Source organism: Cebidichthys violaceus, unplaced genomic scaffold, assembly GCF_023349555.1.
Source record: "Cebidichthys violaceus isolate CVI_PGR_0920_01 unplaced genomic scaffold, fCebVio1.0.p SCAF_6, whole genome shotgun sequence".
Taxonomy (NCBI): domain Eukaryota; kingdom Metazoa; phylum Chordata; class Actinopteri; order Perciformes; family Stichaeidae; genus Cebidichthys; species Cebidichthys violaceus.
The window spans coordinates 8676196-8692374 of NW_027176816.1; the positions used below are offsets into that span (position 1 = coordinate 8676196).

General features: G+C 39.9%; 1 protein-coding gene across 5 annotated transcripts in view; it reads left to right on the plus strand.

Moving 5' to 3' along the window:
* The window catches only part of cntn3a.1 (contactin 3a, tandem duplicate 1), a 101364-nt gene that overhangs the window by 24865 nt on the left and 60320 nt on the right, over positions 1–16179 (plus strand). For all 5 annotated transcript variants that reach the window (XM_068732639.1, XM_068732640.1, XM_068732637.1 and 2 more), the window contains 2 exons: positions 4954–5097; positions 14901–15033. In XM_068732639.1, coding sequence (XP_068588740.1) covers positions 5043–5097; positions 14901–15033 — 188 coding nt within the window. In that variant the 5' untranslated portion in view covers positions 4954–5042. The remainder of the gene's footprint in view (positions 1–4953; positions 5098–14900; positions 15034–16179) is intronic.

Below are 16179 nucleotides of genomic sequence, written 5' to 3' on the forward strand. Positions count from 1 at the left end.
AAGACAATTTATACACAATGTTTGCTGCAGGTCCCTCATTAGAGCGATTGGAATCTAGTCCACTCCAGTCACATTTAGTTTATTTCCAATAAAATAAAGTCACAGTGATTTATCAGTTCACTTACATCTATTAGGGCATTTACAATGAGTGCATTGCTAGAGGTTTAACCATTTAATATATAATACTTGAATAAAGGTTCAGAAGCATTAACTAAAGTGAGACGCATAGCTCTTTAACGGTCTGACAATTATTCCCATATACTGTGCTCATTATGGTAAAACTTGGGCTTGGAGCATGTGTGCACGCAGGGAGAACCTTTCAATGCGCTCAGTGGGTCGTGTCACAGGGGAGATTGGGACGAGCGCTTTCGTGGAGCGCCCCTGGTGTGGTCTGGAGAAATGAAGAAGCTGGCATGTGTTATGTCATCTCTGCGGCTTGTGTGCTTAGATCAAAACACCATTAGTCTCTTTGTCTTGTGCCACTATTTGAGGTAGAATCTTGGCTAGGGAACACGTTGGCGCTTCCTTGACTCCCGCGGTGTGCAAGATTTGTGAGGAAAAAAAAAACCCGTGGGTTGGCACGCATGAAAGCTTCGAGAAAGCTTTGAGCTCATCGGTTATATGCGCAAAGATTCTTGAAGAGCGAGATTGGCAGAGAGGAGTTTAAGGTTGTTTTGTGGCTTTTTTCACTTCTGTGCAACTTTGAAAGTTCCGTGAGATCAATGTCTACATTGAGCACAAGAAGAATAGGCACCTTGTTTTGAAATACCTTTAGAAGTACGGTCTTATTTTTCACGTTAAAGTTGTTTTGGGTTCAACAGATTTGCAGATTTGCAAACCTTTAAAAGAAAAGCAGTATCGCCTTGGTCACTTTCTAAATATCTCACACAATCAACAAAGAAAATAGATTATGACTATTTTAGTTGATGGCTGTGTTTATTTGGTTCAATAATTGAATATTTAGTGTAAAAAAAACCAAAACCTACTGCTATTTGATTAGGACTCAATATCATTATTGCCGCCACTCCTCCACAGAGCTGCTTGGTAAATCTTTGATTCATGTGTGTGGTGAATCAAAGTGTGCAGGATTAGGAAGGAATTTCACGTTCCCGCCTACTACGAGTCTCCACTCGAGTACCAGCAGAAAATGAATTTTAAATGACTGGAGGCACTCCGAGCCGTGAGATGAGCCTCGCATGCAGCAAAACACTGATCGAGCCGGCGTCTGCAGATCAAGTGCAGTCACAGCTCAGGTGATTAAAGATGCAGCATTGTATGCTATTTTTCCTGGTCTTGTCTCGTTCCTGCAGAGTGTGAGAGTCTGGTCTCATTCATGATTCAGAGCTGGGGTGTGTGTGTGTGTGTGTGTGTGTGTGTGTGTGTGTGTGGGGGGGGGGGGGGGGGGGGGGGGGGGGGGGGGCTCATGTATTTTAGCGCGAGTTTTATCTTCATCTGGATTCTTCAACCAAAGGGACCTGGAGTACCCCTCTATTAATACATTTTTGAGCCCTGAAAAATTAATGGCAGCGGAGAGATGGGGTGTAGTGGAGAGGGTTGAATCAGCTGACATCACTGTCGGCTTCTCTGGCTGACTGAACTACAATCTGTGGTTTATCAATTCCAGCTGGTGCTGTCAGAGAAGAAGAAGAAAAAAAAGAGAAGTGTCACTTTGACAACACTGAAATTTGGAGGAGCGCTTTGTCTCCACAAAGCTGAGGCTTCCCTCAAAGCAGCTGCATTTCCTTAAAGTTAAATAGTTTTTTTCATATCCAAGCTTTCTGCTGTTCCAATACATGGCATTGATTGGATTTGATGAGATGAAGTCCAAGTACTACACTGAGGAATGAACCCTGACTGCATGCCTCTCTGACATACAGTGCACAGTGCACGCTACAGGGAACTGATTAATCAATAAATTGTTGAGTATGAAATTTCAGAAAATGGTAAAAGAAGCACATCCCAATTTCCCAAAGCAAGGGTAACCTAAAGTAAGCTCCTCCTACTGCTTTGTTTGTCCGACCAACAGTCCAAATCCTAAACGTATTAAATTTACAATAAAATAAAACTGAGAAAAGACTCAAATCCTCACATTTGACAAGCCTGAATGAAAGAATGCTTGGCATTTTGGCCGCTTGATAAATAACCTAAATTATCAATTCATCATCAAAAGTTGTTGTTGAGGAAAATGTGATGTAATATTGATGTCTTCATATAAGCAGAGACATCATCTGGGATGTTGGTTATTATGATAACGTGACATTTGGGCATTTTACATAATGATTGTTGTGGGATGTTTCATCCAACGTTCATGAAGTCGGAGATGACGTCTGTGAGCTGCACCTGACAGATCTACGCTCATCATCACAACTGGCTTCTGATTAAAATGTTCTGATCTCCCTGCACCAATCACCAGCAGTCTGGCCCGTTTTCAGAAAACCAATGTCAAAGCTGTTGAATTTGGCAGATACCATTTCTATTTCCTCCAGAAGTTTGTGGAAGTTCTTGAGCTGAAATGTCCGTTTCATAGGAATATATGTGAGGCACTTGACAGGGATGATGCTGCATGCCCATCACACGGTAAGCAGCGGTTCAATCATCACACCGGAGAAAGTACATTTGTAAATGAACGTCCTTTATTGCATTGTGATCCGTCATCTGCATTTGGGGAAATGAGAGGATGAATACCTTGCCGTTGTGTTACATTTAAATGCAGCTGAGTTTGTGCAAATTGGGGACAGGAAATGTTTAGGCCGGGACTGTCATTCCAGCTTTGATCTCATTCCATTTTTCAACTACTGGCTTTTTCCAGAGACATGAAAGAGAGTGGAACTTGAAAGGCAAAGTTAGAACGGCCAATCCCTGTCATTAACTTTCATCTTGTACAGCAAACAAATGAGAGAATCAATTTGGGATGAAAGTAAGCCATTGGCCTTGTCACTACCACTTAAGGTCACGAGGATAATTAATTTGTGCTGAAGAGGAAGTCAAATACTGCCGCAGACACTCCCCAGCTTCCCCAGCCGTCGTCTGAGTGCTGCGCTTCTTTGGATCAAAAGGCCGTCTTTTATCCCTCGCTAACCCGTCGTCTGATGTCTCGTGTCTCAGAGTTTGCTGAGTAATAGAGATCAAGTGATGGCTGCTGCAGGCCAACCGATACCTGCTTTTCTGAATGGGGGGCGTCTCAGTGGTGCACATGTCCTGGTTGTGTTCGCTTGTGCTGCTGTCAAGGCAGATAAATTCATTTTAGATGACCCGGTAGTCAAACATTAACATGACTGATAAAAAAATATAAAGAAGAGTGCTGCACTGGGTCAAGAAACTTAGCGTGGGTGATGTTGAATTGAGTACGTTTTGGTTATCCATGTATCAATAAAGGAAAGCACCGAGGACTCCCATTGAAAGTTTTACAAGCTTAGTGTCACATTGCAGCAACAGCAATCTGCAGCTTGTGTTTTAGTCAAATTAAAACTTTAAAATAATCTAATTTAGTGTCATAGAAATGTTAGATATTAACCATACATTTAGATAACATGGCATACGTGTGAAGTTGGAATATAAACTCTTTTCAGGCGCCTCTTTTCTTCTGTTAAAGTCATTTTGTGAGTGTAATTTATTCAGCGCATCTCTCACAATTATTTCCTCGAAGGAGGAGCACTCCAAAAATATCCAGGAGCACAAGAAGGGATTTGAAGTCACTCTTGTTTTTATTATTAAAAGCCAACATTTACTCATGACATTTGCATCCTAATAACTGTAAGATAAATTGGTAACTAAGATGACACGCTAAACCCAATCTCCATGATGGGATTTATAGGGGAAAAGCATTTCTTTTTAATGCTTTAGTACACGCAGAAGGAAGGAGGAGTGTTTGGCGAACGTTGATATATTCACATAAGCATCAGTATGCTCTGTCATGCCTTTCAGTGGTGCAAAGATAAGAGGCGTAAAGATAACTGGGAAACTATGAAAGTGTAATCTCTCAGTTGTCTGCTTTTTTTTTTGCCCCTTGCCTTTTGATAGACTATACTGTATGTTGTTAGTAATTTCTTCCTCATTAATTTCAGCAGGCTGATGGTGTGTAGTCAGAGGAAACTGTGCCATCAGTCAGTTAAATGTACCAGAGTCAGTTTGAGCAAAGACGATGGCTAATTTCCTCTCTCCATCCTGTCTCAGTCCAAAACCAGCCTATCATACGCAAACATCTATCTGCTGCTTTATCAGAAAGGATCATAGCTATCAACATGTCAAGGGGGAGCGACAAATAAATACATCACTGTTTATCAGTGACGGGAGGAATCCGACTCATTATCATTTCACAACTTTTTTTCGGGACTCTAAGCAGGGATAAATTACGCTTTAGTCCTTGAGAAAATCAATTGTGTGAGTCTCCCGGGGGACTTGAAAATGGGTTTGCCCTGCCTACAGTCATCTCTTCATGTCAGAAATACATAATCCCTCCAGCTCGGATGAATTCCAGGAGCCAGGACAGTGCTTTATTACATGCCAGGGAAGTGTCTGACAAGCAACTTGCTTTTTTGTTTTGTCTCAGCAGGTTTGAGTACAAGCAATCCCTTTATGTTTCTCTCGCAGACATGATCCCTATTATGCGATGTTAAGCACACTTAAGCAAGCGCTGCTGCACAAGTGTTCTGTGAGTGCTTTGCTTGGACAAATCATTTTTTTTTTGTTATTTGCGGGAGACAGAGCGGTTTCTTGATTATTCTTACAAATATAGATTGTACTCAGACTATCAGTGTCTGCACTACAAAATAGAGCTGCTGTTGTCAACTGTCACCCTGACCCGAAAAGTGTTTGCAAAGATGAAATGTTATTTTTTTTTACCATCCACTTGTGTTTTATATCATACAAGTAATTGCCTCGCAAACATGGACAATTACTGCCCACGACTGCTGTGTCTAATGGCTTCTCCCTCCCTCTCTTTTCATTTGACAGAAGAACGGTGAAAGTGCTGGAAAAGACAAAGCCAGAATTCTGCACACCTGTGATTTGATGTGAGCTTCTATTGACCTGAGACTATTAAAATGGAGTTGCTATGGAAACTTATACTTCTGCTGTCATTGGTGGAGTGTCTGGCAGGTAAGCCGCCCAAACATGCACTTTTTTCTTATGTTGTTAGCATAGGGGTTATGAATTGTTATTTATAGATTTTTATTCTGTGAGGCACACAGATCAGATGGCACTTAAAAGTAACACGGAAAAAAACGAAAAGACTTAATGGAAAAGAGCGCCCAAAGCTTTCCTCCAATTTCTACAAATGGCAGTAAAGGTTCACCTTGTTGTCGGCTCAAGGCAGCAAATCAACATTCCTCCAGTTCTGCATAGCAGCTACCTTTTTTCTTTCAGTGGCAGTGACTCCTGTTGAAAGAAGAATAAGCCAGGTTCCTATCTCTGAAAGACGGTCCCTATCTAGCAGCTGAATGTGTAGTCATTCATTTTAAAGAGGCCCTCAATTGTTGCTCTAATTGAGATTGCACTGGCAGCAGCGCAGAAATCTTGTCATTGATCTTGCTTTTAATGAGAGACCTAATTTTCCTCCCTTTACAAAATGTTCAGGGTCAAATGCTAGTTCTCTTCAGAATGTCAAAGTCTGAAGATGAGAACAAGATGAATACGGGCTTTGTCGCATGAGCACAGTATCTTGAGGAATGAGTAATCTTTCATGTTGCCTTGCTCCAAATCAGCAGCCCCTCCTTACAGCTGGGACCTAAAATAATTAGTGTGCGTACATGTGTGCATGTGTGTACTTGAAACTGCCACAAATTTCTTTGTGCATGTGTGTCTCTGCATAACAGCACGTCGGCACCTAAATTTGCCGACATGGCAATTAGCACCACTTATCCCTGAATCCAATACATATCGGTGGATGTCTAACAAGGTTTTCCTCAGGGAACTGTTACTCGCTATAGCATTAGGAACTAAAGCACAAGTCCGGATCACATATTATGTCCAACGTAAGCATTTCTGTTAAATATACAGACAAGAGAATGTCTTCAACATCGGTGGATTTTTTTATCTCAGACAGACGGCTTCAAGGACCCAATTCAAGGCTGCAGTCCGTACCACAAAATGTACTCTCGCAACCATGAGGTGCAGAAACCGCATTCAGACTTATTTATTCAAGGCAATTTTGTGCTTAACAAAGGAGCAGAGGTTAAATGGCTTCTGAAAAGCAATGTGTTGCACAGCCCTTGCCTCACTCTTGAGGCTCACACTCACAGTTGGTGTAACAAAGTAACTTAGCATTAATATTCAGTAAGGGGTTACATTACATATGCTCTGCTTGCGAGACAAGTATGGCGCAATACAACGATAGACCTCCAAAGCCTCTGTGTTCTTGATAAGCGTTTTAGTATGCAGACCTGCAATGCTGAGGAGAGAGAGAGCTTGTGTGAGGAAGTTAGATAGGTGCTTCTAGGTAGTTTATTCATCCAGAAGTAGGCACGTTTTCTTTTTGTTTCAGTGGGTATCGGCTGTGTGAGAGAGCAATCGGGCCAAGAGTAAGTCATTCCCATAGCGAGTTCATCTGAAGTTAACCAGCTCTCCCCCATTGCTCCCAGAGGGTCTGAACGGCCCGATGCAGGGGCGTGCTCTGGTTGTATGTTTGTTAATGTGTGGGTAAGAGAGAGAGGGGGGGAGCAAAGAAGAGGCGTTGAGGTACAGTTGGTTGCGGTTTCTCCCCCCCTCACACACACATACAGCTAACCTTCACACAGAAAGCCACTTCCAGGACTGGGTCAACAGTCTCCTTCTGACAGAAGTGGTTTTGTCAACCTGGTTGTATAACCAAGAAGGCTCCTTTTATTCTTAGAAAGTAACTCATTGTCTGTAAAGACTGGAGACAGGGGATGGGGTTTCTGTTCAATTACCACACTGCAATATTGAAAATATATATATATACATAATCAGAGAGACCGTTTAAAACAATTTGGTCATTAAGAAAAAATAAGCCCCTGTTGTTAAGCTTGCTGTACATATTCTCTTTTACTACACAACCACTTGCCAAAAAGTTAAATCATTTGATGCCAAAAATATATTGATTTCAAAACATTTTACGACAAGCTCACTGAATGTACAAGCATCTGCAGGAGTGCAGTCATAGAAACATCTGTCGTTTCCATTGAAAGGCTACAATTTAGCAACACTGCAAACAGAAATTGAAACAATTCCAGTAGGATTGTCGCTGAGGGTCTAACCAGCAATCAAATGTTTTGTGCTTTCAGAACAATTCAGAATTAATATGGGGAAAATCTTCCATGGTTAGTTTAGCGAATGCCAACAGTTTCAGAGAAGTAATGCTTTTTGGTGTGATGAAAAATCAACAAAATCTTTGACTTCATTCACCTCGAAAGTAGAGGGCTATGATTAGTAGATATCCAATGTTTAGAAATAACCTCAAAACTAAGTATTCAACAAAGCAGTAATGAGTCTTTATTGTGCCACAGTCACAAAACAAAACAAAAAAAATGCTTGCTTGACGGTTTCATAGAATTATGAGTTGAGTTTGTGGTTGTGCAACTTGATTCCTTAAGCCTTAAAGGATTATTTCACATTTTATAATTCTACCTAATACAATACTGACATGTCTGCATGTACATGATATGCATTATTAGACAGTCTTTGCTGTAAGTGTCCATACTGGTTGTGAAGATATCCTGTCCTAAAGTAATATATTAATGGAGGACAAAATCCAAAATTTTTGTTATGATTAAAATGTTTTTTGAAGTTTTGAAGCTAATATGAGTCTTCAGCAGTCTGAGTTGGTCAAATAGAGTGGGTATCTTCAAGTTGTCCAGATTTTAGTGCAAAATTCTCTTTTTTGTTGTTGTTCCCCGGACAGTGTTTCCGTTCTGAGCCGCAGGAAGGCACAGTTACAGAAAAGAATACTAACTTTGTAAGATACTTCCTTAATTTGTCTAATTACAACTGGTGCACTCTCGTATTAGCTTTGGTTAAATGGTTGGATGCATTGTGACACAGAAAAGACGACATTTCCCATCACTTTGAAACACATTGAAATAGCATTTGTATGAACAGGACGACGATTATATCAGAAAGGAGGATCACAGAGACCAAAATGTGTACTTATGGGTGTGCAAGTATTGTTTTAGGACTGATTTATAATAACATGATCCTATCCTTTTAATATGACACAGCCAGTGGTCACCCCAAGTAAATACTCACAATGCATGACTTTTACCACCCCACTGTTCATTGATATGAAGGGTTGCTTCTGGCCAGCATTATAATCTCCTGAAGCTACTTTTACTTTGCTTTGTGTGCATCCCAGAGACGACTGGAGTTTCAAATATTGACTACCCTCATTGATTCATCAGAACACGGCAAAACCTTTTAAGAAGCAAGGATTTAATTGCGTCTTTGAAGTTGTGTATATGTGAAGATGTGGAATATTCCCCAGTGAATCTTTTTCCCATGGCTGGCTGTATTTTCGCTTCATCCAGGATTAAAAAAAAATCATCCAATTTAAATGTGTTTGTGTAGCGTGTTCCATAATAATTCATCTGTACTACCTATATTTTCTCTTAAATACATCATTATCAATTAAACAGCAGTATATACAGTATTAGCGCCATGATACATCCCAATAGCTTGAAGCACTGCTGTGGGCTGCTTTTCCTGGCATATGTCAGTATCTTCTGATGCTGCCGTTATTAGTCTGTAAAGATTACTCGTCATTAATGTGAACATTTTACCTGCACTATCTTAGATGTAAGCGGGAACAGGACACTCAACAATTATGCTCTCATCTCAAGATTTATATTCATCAGAAAGTGTTAAACATTTAGTTTCAGCATCACTCACTCACAGTAGCTTATTTAGAGAGTGTAAAAGTGTGTGTTGTGGTGGTTAACAAAAAAAATGGATGTTATGGAATGTATTTATGAGATTTATGTAACACTGGATAAGAGCTATTTACAGTGCGGGAACGATTAGTCGACTAATTTTGATTTATCGTTAAAGTAATTTTTCATGCAAAAATGGCAGAAAAAGCTGTTTTCAGCCTCTCAAAAATGGAGATTCTCTTTTTTACATGATATTAAAATGAATAGCTTGGGGTTATTTGACTGACCAAACAAGACATTTAAAGACATCACTTTGGACTTTGAGAAACTGGGATAGACATTTTTCCCTATTTACTGACATTTTATACTAATCGATTAATTGACAGATTAATACAAAAATAGAAATAATCATTAATTGCAGCCCTAGTACAGAAATTCAAACTGCATTTTGAAGAAAGGAGCTACTAATGGTCAAATCAAGCATTTTGTAAGTTACTATAGTTGGAAACATGGCATAGCTCTAAACCATGATGGATGTTTCCATTAGTGCAGACCATAGCAGGAGGTAAGTGACAAACAACCTTCCAACCAATCTTGAGGAGGAAACGGTTGCAATATTACTACAATTAGATGACAAATAGCATTATCAGGAGCAATATGTTTCTGGGTTTATGTAGACATTCAACAGAGAGAACAGCAAGAAATAGCTTTAATTTGCCTTTCCCACAAATGGAGTGGGACCTAATGTGTGTTTCACCAGTGAACGTGGCATTGGATACCTTGGATACAAGGGTGTTATTGAATTTCACATGCGCTAGTTTTGATTAGCTTGAGAATGGTGTGACACGGTTGGCTATTAGTTGGGAATGTGTTGGCCGCGTTCCTCCTTACAGACTGTGTCGCTGAAAATGTAATTAATTTAATTAACGAGAGTCTGCAGTACAGTACAGTACACCCTAGCTGATAGTCATAGCAGTAAAGAATGGCCTAAAACATTTTGTATTAGTTTGACTCTTGTGCTATTTCTTTTTTATGTTTCTAATATATCTTGTCACTACTTATTTAGTACTGCAATCACACAAATGTGTCCATCTCCAATAGTTATTTCACCTTTTTCCCAATTTTACTGATGAAATGTTAAAATATTCAGGGTTTTATTACCTATATTTCAATGTTGCTATATTTTAAGTGCCTTGAAAAACAAGTTCGACAGATATTTCAAATATTTGGTGAGTTGAGTGTGATTGCTCAAAACAACCTCAACGTTCCTCCTGCTCTGGAGTAACATTTGCTGCCCCTGAATGAGAGACCTTAAAGGTGCACCTTATCGGCCTGGACAGAGGGGAAAGATGCTTTAAAAAGCAAGATTGGCTTTTTTTTTTATTTGATGCATAAAACCCTGAGCTGAAACAAATGGATTTGGGACCTCACAAACGACCGATACCTCCCCCACAGCCGACTCCCCATGTGCCTGTTTATTCATGCTGAGGTAAGCTGGAGGAATTCATTTGCTGTCAGCTAGTATTGAATTTGAGATTAGTTTTTATTTCAGCCTCCTAAACAGCTCCCTCTGCCTTGCACTTGTGCTTCGATGCTGAGTCTTGTGTTGTCTGAAGAGCCTTCAAAAAACACGGCTGCATCTGGCAGCAGGTGACAGATATGAGTGTAGGCGGCCCACTTTTTTTTACAAGACCCTTTTATAATGACCTCCATCTCTGTCCTGCGGCATTGTGCAGTCAACTTCCTGTTAGGATTCTTGATCAGTATACTTCTCTGATAGAGCTTTTCATTATGTTGCAGTCTGTGCTCTGGGGTGCTCAGTGTTGGATCCGCCATCAGATTCTGATATTCTGGTTTCAACATAATTTCTTGATTTCCTTCCAATCTGTCAATTGGAGTGTCTATGTTGATCTTTTTTTCCCTTTACCAGATGTCTTTCCAGTATGCATCTACGATCTGGCTAAGCCAACTGGTATGCCACCAAAATTAGATTGTTCTGAAAAAAAGAAAATACCCTTGATGTCTGGTGTAGTGTGTCGCACATCTGTGTTTGATTACCAGAAAGCAGGCTCGAAAATTATTCTGCTTTTTCCTACTGCATCTTACATTCCCTCCTATGAAGGCAACGAAAGAGTTTCAGAGAGTTTGCATCAGTTTGAGCTGAGCCCCCAGGCACAGCCTCCGGAGCTCAACCCCTTCTCATCACACTTAGTCACCATTATTATAGGCTAACAGTTGCTACCAAAGATCAGGTCAGTTCAGAGTATAGGCTGCAACCAAATATCCACGTTGATTACATTCGTATTACAGCCTGGGGAGAGATTATGTCTTCGGTCATTTTGTGTGCCTGAGTGCACACAGTCTGTGACTGAGTGAGCGTGCGTCTTTTATGTCTGTCCACGGCTATTCTTGCAGCTTGCTGCGGCACAATGTTTTAAATGGCCAGTTATGGCTGCATGCTCAAGGACCTCGCGTGGTTGGGCTGACTCACACTTTCTTAGAACACCTTTCGTAGCCTGTTATATACAGTATATGTATACTGCCATTGACTGCTTGTTTATTCCTCACTCACCGCTATTAACCAACCCCCGGCCTGTAGGGGCCGCTAGTGTTAACACAGCTCAGTACTTCTATGACTTTTGTGTTTTATTCAATTGTATAAAGTGTTTTATACAACAACTTGTAGCTCATTTCTTGTATAACCTAACATCGCCGCTTGTTTTTGAGATTGAATGAAATCTGTTTACAGCACTGGTTGTATTCATTCAATCACACATTACAGCAGTTGTTGCTGCAGACGCACCTGGCGGAGATCTGCACTCTACTGAGTGCACCTTTCCAGTTATCGAGTTAGGTTTTTGCATTGCAGTCGTTTTAGAGATTGACTGTTCGTGCAATGCACACTAAGGCAAAAACTGTTCTGACAGACATGGTTCAGCACAGTTAGGGTGTTTGCTTGTGGGTGCAGAAGGAGGAATGCAGGTGGTTCTGTTGAGCGGTTGTGTGTGCTTTAAGCAAGAGCAGGGCGCAAGTGATAAGTGCGAGGTCCAACACATTAAATAAGCACCATGAATCACTCTGTTCCCATTTTAGCCACATTCTTAATCAGGTGGTCATGAAAATAAGTTGAGGACGAGCCAAAGCAAGGCATTTTCTTTTTACAGTTTCCAAGGATTCATTGAGCTGTTGGCACACAAAACTGCTGCAGCAGCCCTGAATAATAAAGCAACTGTTCATAAAAAAACAACAGTATGGCAGTCGTTTACAATAGAAAAAAAAAATCTTTTAAATATGATAACCTTCATTAACCATAATCGCCACACTTGAACAGTGAATTTCAACAATTGTGCCACATACACAGTAACAGTACAATGTAACTCAAATATGTGACTGAATACATTTTTAAAGATGTCATTGGGTTTGTAACATCATCTGTCTTTGACATTAGTCTCTGTAGTAAACTCGAACATGCATGATGAATGAATCCTCTTGTATTTAACAGGGTTATCCTTACACTGAATTGCAGGGAATGCAAAGATCACCTTTGGGGTTTTATTCACGAGAGGGAACAAACTCACAAGATCGAACAAACACAAAAATACTGTTCTGTTTGTGTAACGTTGATTATTTAATATGATTAGTTAAAAATCGATAATTAATTTGGGATATGAACAATACATTTTGAATCTAATGATTTGTCTTTGGGTTCTGACTTTTGAATTGATGTGACTTAAAGTGCTAATTAATAACTAAAGGGCTGGATAATGTTTTGGGGCTCCCAGCTGAATTTCAGCATGTTTAAAAAAAAAAATGATGCCGAAGGCTAATGTTTGTGTCTTGATAACTGGACTCATTTATCAATGTAATAGGGCACAGCGATTCATCTTGTGTTTATTTCAGGCTTTATCATCCTTCCAAGTTTGTGTACAACAAGTGTGCAGATTTATGTTTGAGTATGGAAGAGGTGTCTTCTGGTAATCAATCATCTCTCAAAGCTGCTTTGAGGGACACGCTTCATCTAACAAAGATTATAATTAGGCGGCCTTTTATTCTGCGTAACTTTCTGAGAGGTTTATCCTTGTGGAGAGGAACAATCAGCGTACAAGGTCCCTTGTCAAACATCCCCACCCTCTCAGAGAGTTATTTTTGAGTCTTGAGGATAAACTTGTACTCCCATGGCGCCAGAGACTTGAAAAGGATACCTGCCTCTCATATAAATTAGTTACCCTACCTACAGAATCTTCCCACTTCTTTGTCGTTACAGAACTGCAAATGCATGCTGAAAAATCCAAATGAATTCTCTTCCCTCTCAGAAAGGAATGTTTACTTCTGTGAAGAGTTGACTACCCATGGGTCACTGTTACTGTGGGCTTTGCTTTCACAACACGCGTTCACTATTGTGCCTGCGTAATTAACAAGGAAGCAAATGTCACACTAGACATGCTGCTGTCTTTGTTGTTTCTGTTGTTTTTTTGTTCTTAAAAAGACATTTCTGTATGTCACTCACATTTAGAGTTATGGTACTAATCTATTTGCTGTACTATATTGTATATTTAAGTATTTTTTCCTTGCAGACCACCACATGATGACTAATAATGATAATAATCACGTGTACACACATGGCATACGTATATGCAGAAATACTGTTTAAGCGTCATTCAGAGGTATTTGAAAGCTGCACTGGTGATTTATTGTATAATTGCAAACTATAACCCCCATGTTTGTAATGCATTATAAACATTCTCATAATGTGTTATAATCTGCTTTATTGCACTGTATAATTATAGTTGTGAATCCTCAAAAATATTCATAATGATTTATAACAATAATCAAAACACATTAGAAAACATTTTATAGTGACTTATTATTAGGTAAAGTATCATAATACGTCATAATTGCTGGTCACTCACTGATCATGGTGTATTATAATTCCCATAGCTTTAATACGTTATCATTTTCACTGTTTATTAAATGCATTATATTGGATTAAAAGTCGTCTGATTCTTTTAAGTAAAATGAAAAAAGTATCATCAAGAACAACACACAAAGCGGTTTGCTTTACATTTAGCATTACATAACCACGTCTCATTGACCACAGTGACTTCTAATCACATTGTAATCACATAACAATAATAGTAATTATAATGCATATACAACTATGGAAACATAATAAATGATCCTTGCAACAACAACAAAATGATGAAGTTGTGCTTCTTGTGTTCTTGTTTTATGATTATAGTTATATAGCACTATGCATATTTATGAGTGCTTATAACTATAATTATAGAGTGCTATAAGTAGATTACAAGGTATTATAAGTGTATTTTTATTGCATTATAGACATGGACGTCATGGAAAGTGTTCCCCAAACGTGCATTATACATAATAAGTGGTCCGGATGAAATTTAGAATGAAGTCAGTTTGTTTTTTGTTCTGAGGAAGTGGAATAGAAACTATTTGGAAAGAGCACAATAATTGGTTTTGATTTTGTATTTCAGGAAGGATAACAACCCTTCTCTCAAGTATTTTTCCTCCAATTTTGGAAATTATTGGCTTATTTCTTCATCTGAGTCACACAGGCCACCATGTGGATGGCTCAAATGAGAGGGTCTGATTCAAAATAAGACCGAATTGCTCTCAGCATTTGTTTTGGCATTTTATTTCAAATTTCCTATTGGATGACACCCCCTGGGAAGATGGTGATACGTTTGAAGGGTTTAAATGAAATTGTGCTGTAGCGTGGTGGCAGCGTAGTGTGCTTTTGACAAGTCTGTACATTGAGATGTTTGCATTAAAGTTTTATGAAGGTTACCAGCTGATTATGCAGTTCTTGGGGGATCTCGCAGCCTTTTACGACTAATATGAAAAATGCTCATGGGCTCTGCTCACACGGATCCACGCTATACAGAGATTTTACTGTGATTCAACCTTCCCTTGCTCGGCACTGTTTTCCCACTTGCTTCCTTCCTGTCTAAGCCTGCAATATCTACTTGCCAGCAGAAAAATGTAAAAAAAAAATTGGTTTTCATGCTCACCGGGACATCAAAGCTGATGCAGTTTTGTTGTTTCTCTACCCAGGAAGCGGAGTCTTGCTGAGGCCTGTGTTCACCAAACAACCCGGCAGTGTGGTCTTTCCCCTTCAACCGGGGGAGAATCGCCGAGAGGTGGTGTTTAGCTGTGAGGCCCAGGGACACCCGCCGCCCTTCTACAGGTAACTCCTCCAGGCACTGCTTTATGCACACAGGTTTTGTTATGCAGAACTCTCTCAGAGCTTTCAAGTGCATCATTTTTCCTAAAAAAAACGAGTGAGATTGGATTTATTGCCCTGAGAAAACTGGAGATTTGTGGACCTTATGGCTCGCTGCTGCTCACATGCCTGCAGCACTCGGCGTCCCTGTCAGTCATGGTTAATTTGAGAATGATGAATTAATTGGCCTCAGTTGTTGGCCTATTGTATATTCGCCTTGGCGGGGGGGGGAGGGGGCATTGATCCGCTGTAGAGCTTCCTGTCCTCAGTATCACTGACCATTGGAAAGATCAAGTGACCCAAGAGAATCATGCACCAAAACTCTGCTGCTATCATGACAGAGATGGAGTGGGGAGGAAAACACCAGTGGAGTGTGTTTCACATACCAGAAATGATGTGGCAGAAGATGCCCCACCATATCACCGCTTCGGGACAGCTATAGTTACATTTTGTGTGCAGCATCACTGCCACGGCTGCACCCACATTGCCAAAAGGCTGATTTTGCAGGTTATCACTACACATGATTCAAATCACGTGATGGACGGAGGTGCAGAGGAACTGATGCTCGGTACTCTGGCCCTATGAGGTTGAGCGGGCAATTGTGTTGGAAACAAGTTTGTACCCAGTTGCTGCTAAAATGGCAACAAATGAAAACAAATGACAAACAATGATTTGCTTTAAAGTGCATCAAGCGCAAAAGCTATTAATTTATAATCTATCAAATGAGGCCACATAGCTGTTGTACTCCTGTCAGTGTAATTAAATGCAAATTGCAAAGCCAAGCATTTAATGTGTAATAGGTTGAAACGATCCTTTATAATATCAGCATATGCAGCCGTTAATGTAGCTTGAAGATCTTCTGTGTTATGCCTAATGGGCACAAATTGAAATGAATGTTCAAGATCTTATCACTGGGATCGACTGGAATACTTATGAAGCAATCAGTCGCTCTTTCACCATCTGGATAGTCCTACTTTTTCAAATGAAAACCAGTTCATGAGTTCATATCTGCAAGTCTTTTTTTTTTTGCCCTTCTGAGTTCAAATTCTGAGAGCATGTCCGACTCCATATCAAATCAAATTTGGCTTTGATGAACTCTTTAATTACTGC